This window comes from Triplophysa dalaica, chromosome 7, assembly GCF_015846415.1.
Source record: "Triplophysa dalaica isolate WHDGS20190420 chromosome 7, ASM1584641v1, whole genome shotgun sequence".
NCBI lineage: Eukaryota > Metazoa > Chordata > Actinopteri > Cypriniformes > Nemacheilidae > Triplophysa > Triplophysa dalaica.
In genome coordinates, this window is record NC_079548.1 from 13,233,820 (window position 1) to 13,244,789 (window position 10,970).

The 10,970-nt window shown below is 39.3% G+C and overlaps 3 protein-coding genes across 3 annotated transcripts in view; 2 read left to right on the top strand and 1 right to left on the bottom strand.

Annotated features, from left to right (window-relative positions):
- Positions 1 to 10,970, top strand: part of hspb9 (heat shock protein, alpha-crystallin-related, 9) — a 75,948-nt gene that overhangs the window by 51,949 nt on the left and 13,029 nt on the right. The window lies entirely within an intron of this gene.
- Positions 136 to 2,609, bottom strand: si:dkey-283b1.7 (brorin). Its single transcript, XM_056752614.1, has 3 exons — positions 2,159 to 2,609; positions 1,887 to 2,016; positions 136 to 1,291 (listed from the first exon to the last, which is right to left on the bottom strand). Exons 1-3 carry the CDS (start codon positions 2,510 to 2,512, stop codon positions 1,047 to 1,049), a joined length of 729 nt encoding a protein of 242 aa, XP_056608592.1. The 5' UTR covers positions 2,513 to 2,609; the 3' UTR covers positions 136 to 1,046.
- gtpbp1 (GTP binding protein 1) lies at positions 3,734 to 10,917 on the top strand. The gene is given in 14 exon segments (XM_056752607.1): positions 3,734 to 4,217; positions 5,455 to 5,566; positions 5,647 to 5,827; positions 6,401 to 6,749; positions 7,094 to 7,217; positions 7,305 to 7,419; positions 7,547 to 7,691; positions 7,769 to 7,796; positions 7,799 to 7,950; positions 8,095 to 8,230; positions 8,323 to 8,501; positions 8,849 to 9,013; positions 9,273 to 9,311; positions 9,783 to 10,917. Coding segments are annotated over 14 exon segments (2,028 nt in total). The 5' UTR covers positions 3,734 to 4,013; the 3' UTR covers positions 9,882 to 10,917.

Genomic DNA, 10,970 nt, shown 5'->3' on the forward strand with positions numbered 1-10,970 from the left:
CTTATACTTCATAAGAGACTGCTTATCTTTATTACACAGTTTATTGATTCAAGAATAATAGCAATTCAAAATAGAGGCTAATAAACGCTTAAACTTAAGAAAGACGATAGTAATTAGAGTAGACCATTACACAGTAGGCTCCCAAAGTTTGAGACAATATTTAAAATTTACTTAAAAAAAAACAGAAATCTATCATTATAATACAACATATTTAAATGATATGCATATTATAATGCATATAATGTTAAGATTTAAAAATTGCTAATGTGTGACACTTCTATTTATGCTCCTTGGAATATTACCAAATTATGACATGATTTGGCAAAACAGTGCATCTATTAAAACATGCTAGAATGACCCGGCAAATTTATGATTACATTTTTACATTTAATACTTCATATTTAAATTAAATGCTGTGTGAGAGTGTCCTTATAAGAAGCAGAACACCATATACAGTACTGTAAACACACATACCAATCAAGATCAGGTCGACTTCATTAAAATGTTACTATTGACATCACAAACCTTTTGATCCCCGGAAGCTTGCTTGAATGTTTGAAATTATTAAGACAAAAATATAATTGTGCCAACAAATAAAAACTATTTAACAATGAGAAAACAGCATAGAAATGCCTAACAAAGATAGTAAATCATGCAATACTGTTTAAAAAGCATCTCAGGCTGAGACCTCAAGAAGGAGTTTTTCAAATGATAGGCAAATGGTGACTAAATTGAGGTGTGTATATAAAACATAAAATATCAAGTATGTGACCCTTAACTTTTGCACGGCAGTGAACGTTGTAAAAACAACAACAATTTAGTTAAGCAAAATATGTTATATGTCCCATAAAAACATTTATAATTTTACAGCCACTGCATGTTGTCTCTCAAGACAGTGTCGATCTGTGTTCAGGAGGGTTGGGGTTGAGGATGGCAAAGAGGTCAGCATTGGCAATTAATCCATAACAGGTTGTGTTTGCACTGGTCCCAGACACCAGCATCCCCTGCTGCCTGTCAGCAAACCTGGTGCCAGGCACACTTCCCGTTCATGGGATAGCCTCCAGCCTGGGCAAAAACACTCTCTCCTTCTCTTTCTCCTGCTCCTCCATCTGTTTTGATGTATCAAGGGAGTCAGTAGCTTCATTGTCTGGTTGCTGGCGCTCCTCACAGGTAGCGTGAGGGTGAGTCTGCCACGTTCCATCCCGGTATGTGCAGAAACACACCATCCGATCATCAATCTCCACACGTTCTCCAATTGGGATCACACGATTTCCAGCAAAGCAGTTTGGCCCTTTGAGGATGACACAGAAACGTCACTCATTATGAGAGGAAATCAAGCAACATTTCACCTTCTGCCTCCATCCCACATTATTCGACCAAAGAGAATTGCACATTGTGTGCACGAACTACTAACACTATTGTCCACTGTCGACCACTATCTTTAAACTGTGTGTGTTGTATTTGATATAGAAATGATTTTTTGATCATTTCTATGATCGAACACAATCTGTGCCTTCTGCTGTCAGGGATGGCCCAATGCCCCATAATGCCTCTGGCATCCCAGCATGCTCTGAACTAGTTCCTATTAATAGACAGCATGTTGGTAGTAAGTGATCTATTGAATTATTACATTGCCTTATACTTTTCCCCTTGTGTCACTGTGAAATATGCGCTAAACGGGAGAAATCGATCAAAAACAATAGATGATTTTGAGGATGCAGAGAAAGAAGTGTATCGATTCTTATGAGTTGCATAACACATACAATCTACATATCTCTAAAACTAAACAGACTGTGTTCCATTGTTTATGTATGTATGCAGGATAATGCAGTTAATGTCCATCCATGTGTAGTGTTGCTATGAGTGTATAGTGTAAGGGCTCTCACCGCTCTTGCACACTGGACAGCAGTGGTTGGGTTCATATTCAGGATTCACACAATGCAAGGCTGGGCAGCCGGATATGGTACAGTAAACTTCTCTATTGACTTCACAACGGCAGCGTTCACAGGGGGACAGCTGAAAAATAATGAGAATATTATTTATTTGAGTTCAATGGAGTGGCTGAAAAAGTAGCATATTGGTAGATTATCTGCATGCCAATCAATCATAACAGTAAATGCATTTTAAACTGCACTGTATTTTCAACCACAAGACTCACCTTGAATTCCTCCAGTAGTCTGTAACTTTTTCCCGCGTACACACAAACTTTACTGACGGCTTCACACACTGGACAGCAAGACTTGTATTTGATGCGCGTGCACCTTGGGTGTATACGCGGACACTTGGGTCTGATACACACCGGTCCATTTTCAGTGCAGGTGCACGGACAAGCTGTGGGGCTCGGGTAATAAACCTCTCCGATGCCATACACAAAACCTTGATCGTCGATACAAAACTTCCCGCGATAGTCACCGAATTCGTATTCCAAATCTGATTTTGAAGAGTACTCTGATGCGCTTTTGAAAAAGAGGCACTGGAGCGCAAACGAGACGCTTACAATGAACGGTCGCATCGTTACTTTAGTATGTTGTCTAGTTGATCGCAAGCGCGTGTCCAAACATATAGGGCAGTAAATTACCGTCTGCTCTAGAGAAAACGATCCACCTCCAATTGTCACCACCGCTATCATACCCAGAGCAGAATAGACGGGAACTGTATTTCACTTGTACGCGTGGAATTAAGTTAACGTCCTGTTTTATTAATAACCACAGCTTGTCTTTTATTAAAGGTAACATCATTCAAATACTTTAAAATAATTCACAATGCCTGGGATGACGTTACTTAAAAAATAATAATCATTGAAATATTGAATTGATGCATTAATGAACACCTTTTATGTAATCTACTGAATGCATTAATGTATCTCACATAAATACGTTAAAAAACGTATTGTACATGTCGAGTAGGTTAAAACAGAGATTGGTACCAGAATAGATGCGTTAACAGACCTTTTTAGCGCTTTTGCCGCCCTCTTCTGATAAAACGAGTGAATTGGAGCATTGTTGAGGAATCCTGATGCATTCCATCCCATAACCTAGTAATTTTACTGTGGCATAAAGTATTGCACACCGTGTAATGGATTGAACCAACTAAATTTATAAAACAGTAAAATAAATTTACATCGATTCTGAAGGCTATACCTCCCGAAATAGAAAAAATCTCTAACTTCTTTTTGATGCTCAAAAAGCATTTTTTTTACTTTTTAAAGAATAATATATAAATAATTATGTCTGTGCTGAACTAACTTAGATAACAACTAAAACACTGGCAGGTCCTTTTCAAGGCGTTCAAACTATCTCAATAGACTTTGGATAAATTAAATTATATGACCATTACTGCTGAACCTTCCAAGCTGATGAGACATCATGCAATATTGTCGTCACACCTGCTCTGTACTAGCAAATAATCTATGAGTTGCGCGAGACGAGCGTCTCGTGCTTCATATTTCCTGGCACAGGAACGTTGTTTAACATTCTGTTGTATACTAATAAATTAATGATTATTAAATTCCAAATGTATGATTTTTGTTTATAAAATGAAAAATTGTGTTCTATGAACCGTACTTGATGAAACGTACTTTAACCAGGTTGTCAGTAAATGTTGCATCATTTGCAATGTAACGAAGTTGTATTTGTATCCACATGCACCGCCCGCAAACTTTCATTGGACAGGAAACCACGTGATTTATTTAAGAGGTAAAATGATTGGCCAAGCGTGCTACTGAATAATTCAAGCGGAGAAGAACAACACACTTGACTCATTTTCTTATCGTTTAAACAAACACTGAAACGCCATCAGTGAGAATTGTGAAGTCTTTGTTTACTCCCTTATCATCATAACATGTTATAGAGATACCGGTAACATGTAGGTACTCGTTTATCTCGGCACGGCAGGTTTTAACCTAGAGGTGAGCGGCGTTACATTTTGAATGTGAATTGACAAGTGTTTGTGCTGGATCAGCTAACAATTGTTCGACCAGAAGCTGCAACGTTTTAAAGTTGAGCCTAGTATAGATGTTTTCTTCTCGGGAGATGGCATCGTTAACAACCGCGGAGCCAGGTTTTAATCCTGGGATTATGGGACTGGAATCGGTAGTCCCAGCTAGCATGTTTGCTCCAGCCCGCTGCTGCAGCGATGATGACGGGGCAGAGTGCTTTGAGGACGGGGACATGTTCAACGGCGAGATCGCGGATCTCGGCATAGACTTCTCTAGTAAGGTAGGCCTCATACTAAATCGCGTTTGTTTGAGAGAATAAGTGTGTTTATTGACTTCATATTGGTAATATCTTTAACGCACGCTGTTTTTTTTAAATAATGTCTTAAAATTGCGTTATTTTCATTGTCATTTCTTTTGTGATTTACCGTTACGTGAAATCAACGATCGAGGTTCATTTTTTTTTTTTATGTTTATCGATCTTAAGATAACCAGGCTACATTCTCTAAACACAGTAACATATTTCGTATTGTATGCATCAATCACAATTCAGTAGCCTATAAGAATTTGGCTAACTGATTTTATCCATATGTTTGTTAGTGTAGCTAATTATGGGCTGGATATCTACGTGTAACATTACGCAAATGAATGAAAAGTTGTCAACCTTACATTACAGGACCTGATGAAATACCCGTGCAAGTACGAGGGAATTTCCTTTAGTGGGGTGAAAACACAGGATAGATAACAGATCATAGAATGAGATTTACATCAATTGATAACTTGGTTTAAAGTTTTAACACAATCTAGCAGTAACGCTTTATGTGTATTTTTGTTGTCCTTTGTGTAAGACGAATGATTTTTTTACACATATACAATGTTTCTCTGTCATTATGAGATCATGAAACTGAATCTGTTTGTGTACTTGCGATTAATTATACAAGAATGAAGAAAGTGCTGTTTAAAATAGTTTCAGGTGAAATTTAGCAGGTCACTTCTGACACAGCTGGACATGTCATGCCAACTGTCTGCATACTATAGTTTAGGTCTAGTACACAGTCACTTGTGAGTAACCTTGAGGAATGTGTGAACCAGGACAGATGGCTGTTCATGAAATAGTATTGGTTAGGCAGGACCGGCAGTTTTCTGCTGTGGCAGCTGTCCACAAATCATTCATCAATCCAGTTTTACACCGAGGATCTGTTTTCAGATGAGCTGAGCTCTCTTTCTGCTCATCGGGAGGTTTTGCATTGAGCTCTGTCACTCCACCTTGTGTGACTTAACATGTTAGAGCGTCTGATGTAACATTCAATAAAGTCAGGCAACTCTGCTCTCTGTGACCATTGATCATTGTTGTCCTTTGTTAAGACTGTCATAGAAATAGACTGCGCCTGTCATAGACTGGGCATTTAGTGTCTTTATGAGGAAAACAAAACATATAAAGAGAAACAAACAAAAAGATTAAATTCACTGTTTTGCAATAATTCTCTAATAAACTCTTGCACTGTTCTTCTTTGTCACAGTTTGCTTTGGTCAGCCCCAATGGGGAGCAGTATGACTTGTTACTACGGCAACTCCGTGAGAGGATGGATGAGGGCTGTGGGGAGACCATCTATGTTGTTGGGGTGGGTTCAGGTAAGGGCATGTTATCTACGGGATGAGACCCACAATACTTTTGTCTGTTCATAATACCTCACGGCTTCTGTCGCTTTCAGATGGAGGTGATTATGGTTTAAATGAGAGTGATATGCAGGCCTCTGTGGCCACTATAAAATCCATGAGTGAGCAGATAGAGGCAGATCTCATCCTGCTGAGGGAGCGTGCTGAGGCTGGAGGACAGGTTAGAGATTACCTGATTCGCCGCCGGGTGGGAGAGGCAGACTTCCTGGAGGTTAGGTATGTAACAATATCAAAATCTCACTGTACGATAATGCTTTGGTATAACGTCCACGGTACGATATTTATTGCCAATGGAAAGTAGGAGGTCATTACACGAAGTGACTCAAATCTGACCAGGAACTGAAATTAGAACGACAGACGACTCGTTCGTGTGATTCAGAGTCTACTTTTTCCCAAGCCAATAATTTTTATTCGTTCACTTTCGGCTTTACAACTTGGCAGACTGCTTACATTCACACACAGCATCATTACACATGGCATGAAATGTAATTAAGGACATTGTAATAGTTACTGTTTAACATTGTGTACATACAGACAAGGTCAATTGGAGCCAATGTTGTTTGGTTGCCAACGTTCTTCAAAATATCATTTTTTTGTGTTCTTCTAAAGATAGACACTCATACAGGTTTAAAATGACATGAGAGTGAATAAATGATGAAAGATTTCTTTTTGGGTGAACTATCCCTTTAAACAGTTAATAATTTAAAGCCTCTATAAAGGAAAAGGTACTAAACTGTGAAAGAGAAATGTGTCAGGTTATTTATTTTTATAATGGTGTAATTTTTTCAGGGTGGCTGTAGTAGGGAATGTAGATGCTGGCAAGAGTACATTACTTGGCGTGCTGACTCATGGAGAGCTGGATAATGGTCGTGGATTTGCACGACAGAAGCTGTTCAGACACAAGCATGAAATGGAAAGCGGTCGTACCAGCAGCGTGGGCAATGACATCCTGGGTTTTGATCAGGAGGGTCAAGTTGTCAACAAACCCGACAGTCATGGCGGAAGCCTGGACTGGACTAAGATCTGCGAGAAATCTTCTAAAGTCATCACCTTTATTGACCTCGCTGGCCACGAGAAGTACCTCAAAACGACTGTGTTTGGAATGACTGGTCATCTGCCGGACTTTTGCATGCTGATGGTAAGGAAAGGACACGTGGCATTACGCACAAAAAACTGCATGTGAAATACAGCAAACACATGGCATACAGACACCGATATTAGGCAAAATAATCCTGTTTAATTAGATGGAACTGTTTTAGTACTTAAAAAAATCTATTGAAAATCAACATTTTGTCTGTCTGCCATCTTGGAATAAAATGTGTTTATTTGTTTATTAGAGGCATAACAGTTTGATGCTCTCATATGATGCTTAAAACGTTGCCAAGGTAGGCAGCTCGCTAGGGTTTTGGTACAGAGCATATGCGTCACCATTTGGGCTGGTTCTCAAATGTCTATTATTCAGATTTATTTTCTCTTTCACAGATTGGAAGCAATGCAGGAATTGTTGGTATGACCAAAGAGCACCTTGGCTTGGCGTTAGCCCTCAATGTTCCCGTCTTTGTGGTGGTCACAAAGATTGACATGTGTCCTGCTAATATTCTTCAAGGTGAACTATACTCCATTTATTTATTGACTATAAATGACAGATAGGTATAGAAATTGTCATTGCTAATGATGGTTGTGCATTTTGTAGAGACATTGAAGCTCCTGCAGAAGATCTTAAAGTCTCCGGGCTGCAGAAAAATCCCTGTGCTAGTCCAGAACAAAGATGATGTCATTGTCACGGCATCTAACTTCAGTTCTGAGAGGTAATGCTCACATTGTTAGTTGAAATGGTCAACGGCTGTTGGGTTATTTGCATGTGAAACGACCTCAGTTTTGCAATGGTTTTAACCCAATGTCGTCTTATCCAAATTTGTCTGTTTTGTCTTGTAGAATATGTCCGATCTTCCAGATCTCAAACGTTACAGGAGAGAACATGGACCTACTCAAGATGTTCCTGAATCTGCTTTCCTCCAGAAGCTCATTCAAAGACCACGAGCCTGCTGAGTTCCAGATAGATGATACCTATTCAGTACCAGTAAGCATGCTCTCTCACTCTCCTTCTCTGTCTCTCTATACATTCCTCTCTTTTAACAGTCTGATCTGTATTGACAGGGTGTAGGGACAGTAGTGTCTGGGACAACCCTCGTGGGCTGATTCGGCTGAATGACACCTTGCTTCTGGGACCGGACCCCTTGGGTGCTTTCCTCCCCATTACTGTCAAATCCATTCATCGCAAGAGGATGCCTGTGAAAGAGGTTCGCGGTGGACAGACGGCTTCTTTTGCTCTAAAAAAGGTATGAAAATTAAAATATAAAAACTGGTGATTAAACCTGCAACCTATGAATTGTGAACCAGTTCTTTCACCAATCAAACATGTGTGGCAACATCTCGCTATTCATTGCATCTTGCTTGTTGTTCCATATTGCTCACTTGTGTAGATTAAGCGTTCATCAATAAGGAAGGGCATGGTCATGGTGTCCCCGAGGTTAAACCCACAGGCATATTGGGAGTTTGAAGCCGAGATACTAGTTTTACATCACCCGACAACTATCTCCCCTAGATATCAAGCCATGGGTGAGATACACACAGACCCACTTGTTTTCAGTTACTGTGGGATCCCCAAACAACTTGTCTCATCACGTTCGTTTGTCTCTCTCCTCCCACAGTGCATTGCGGCAGCATCAGGCAGACAGCAACTATCTTGTCTATGACCAGCGATTGCTTGCGCACAGGAGACAAAGCTACGGTACACTTCCGCTTCATCAAAACTCCAGAGTACCTGCACATAGACCAGAGGCTGGTCTTCAGAGAGGGTAGAACGAAGGCTGTAGGCACCATCACCAAGGTTAGTCAAATGGGCTTTAAAGGAACAGTTCACCCAAAAATAAAAATTCTGTCTTCATTTACCCAACCTTCCAAATCTTTATCAATTTCTTTGTTCTGATGAACACAAGGGGAAGATATTTGAAAGAATGCTCGTTACCAAAAAGTTTTTGGTCACCATTCACTAGCATAGTAGGAAAATGCTTCATAAATGTATTTTATTCTGTTGATCACAATACAAGATATTTTGAAGAATGTAGGACAGCAAACAGTTGACAACCATCACCTCGAGGGTCATTTAATGATGACAGAATTTGTATTTTTGGGCGAACTATCCCTTTAAGAATGTTTACGGTCTTGGTTTTTTAGTTGCTACTGTCAACAAATAATCAGCCGTCAAACTCCAAACCTCCGCAAATCAAGATGCAGTCCACAAAGAAGGCTCCAGCTAGGAGAGAGGATGGAGTTCCGCAAACCAATGAGGAGATGGCAACGGCGATATCTCCAGCCACCCAGAACACCGCACCACAACAGGTAATAACTCAAGCCCAAGGTTTTTATTTGAACTTGAAAGTATTGAGTTTCTCTTCCGGCTTTGGATTAACAGTCGTGCGTCAGTCTGATCTGATCTAACTGCTTTCTGTCACTTTTTTTCTTCTCACTACACCTGTTTTTTATTTTCCCCACCTCCATCATGTCCTTTGTTTCTTTTCTGATGTTGTCTGGCCCCATCCACGTCTCACACACACTGTTCTGTTTGGTTTACTTTTCTTTCACATTTTTAATGCTTCAGACAGAGATGGAGGAAGACCCTCAAAACAAAGATAACAAGGTAAAGGGGGAACAGTGACTCCCCCAATTTCCCAGATTGACACCCTCACCTGAATTGTTCTGTATAGGTTGGATAAACTTTCTCACATTTACTTTCTGTAAAGACATGGTATGACATGTCTTTAACCTCAAATATACTGTGGCATGAAAATGTGTGAGGCTTCTGACCACGTGTTTTCAAATTTGGGTGTTGAAGAGACAATGACAAGGAACCTCTTGTCATTGTTGTGACACTTTCTTTAGTTTTTTTTTGTTCCATTGTTGAATACTGAACTGCTTGCTCCAATCTACTGGTCCTATTGAGAAATTACACATCAGGTCTTTAGTGATACAAATGAACTGCATGTTATTACAGAGTCAATACGTACTTTTAATAACATGTAATGGTGAGAAAGACTCTTGTCATGAGTGTTGCTAAATTATCTCATGTAAACTTTGGGAGTAAATTACCTTTTCGGTTTTCTTCTTTAAGCCAAAGTCTGGAGGCAGAAGACGAGGAGGTCAGAGACATAAAGGGAAACCTCAAAGCAACACCACAGTAACCCTCGCTGGTGCCGTCGGAGGCTGCTAAACCACTCCAGAGTTCCCCTCACAAGAAGCTGAACAGTCCAGTATGCTCTGCGTTTTACTCTTGCCTTTAACCTGGCCGTATGGATCATACCACTTCTATGACAAGAGCGAGGAGACCACAGAACCAACATGCACATTTGTTATGTGAATTTTAACTTATTATAAGACTTGGGTGTTTTTAGACTGTATATACCATAGATATTGAGAATATAGGACAGACATACTGCATGCTGGTTCTGTTTTATGTCAATTTAGATGGGATAATATTTACATGCGACGTCATGAAGAAAACCCTTTTCTTCTTACTGAGTATAACATTACGTGCTAAGTGACTGTCATTCTTATCAATTTTAAGATATTCCTGTTAAAAATCGTTTTGTTAAGCTTGGGCTAAACTTTACATTACGTAGCTGATTATTTTGAAATGACTCCTAACAGGATTTATGACAACCATTTGTCATTACTGAATGAGTTTTTATTCTGGACCACGATGGTAAGAACGGAGTGTTTAGGCCTATTACACACTGTGATTGCAAAAGTTTGTTGGCAGCTAATTTAATGTGACATGCAAAACGAAAAAGTAAGGAATGTTCTCACTTAATATTGCAAGTTATCACAAATATTTAAGTTTGTCAGGTTGAGTAGAAAGGCTACTGGTAGAGTTTACCCAGATTCTGTAAACGTTAACTGTCAAGGTGTTTAAATGAGCAGTTCAAGTTTACCCAGTGAAAATTACATGAAATGGGAGATGAAATGTAGATTTTTTTTGTAAGCCACAGATTTAATTATATATATATATATATAAGTGCCAGTAGTAAAAAAAGGTTTTGAATGTGAAGTTAAAAATGTTATGCATTTTATCTTCTCTGATTGATAGTTCCTTCTTAAAAAATACTTGCTGTAAATTATTTCCATTGGTTTTTAGAGCCTGCAAAGCTTCAGTAACACACATTGAGACACCCGGACCATTATCTCCGTTTACATGTTGTGAATTTAATTTGCCACAACTAACAATAAACTGATGTTGACAATTTCTACTGTGTGTGTCATGTGACTGTTTGTTTGATCAACCTACCTAGCAAGTAGCTAA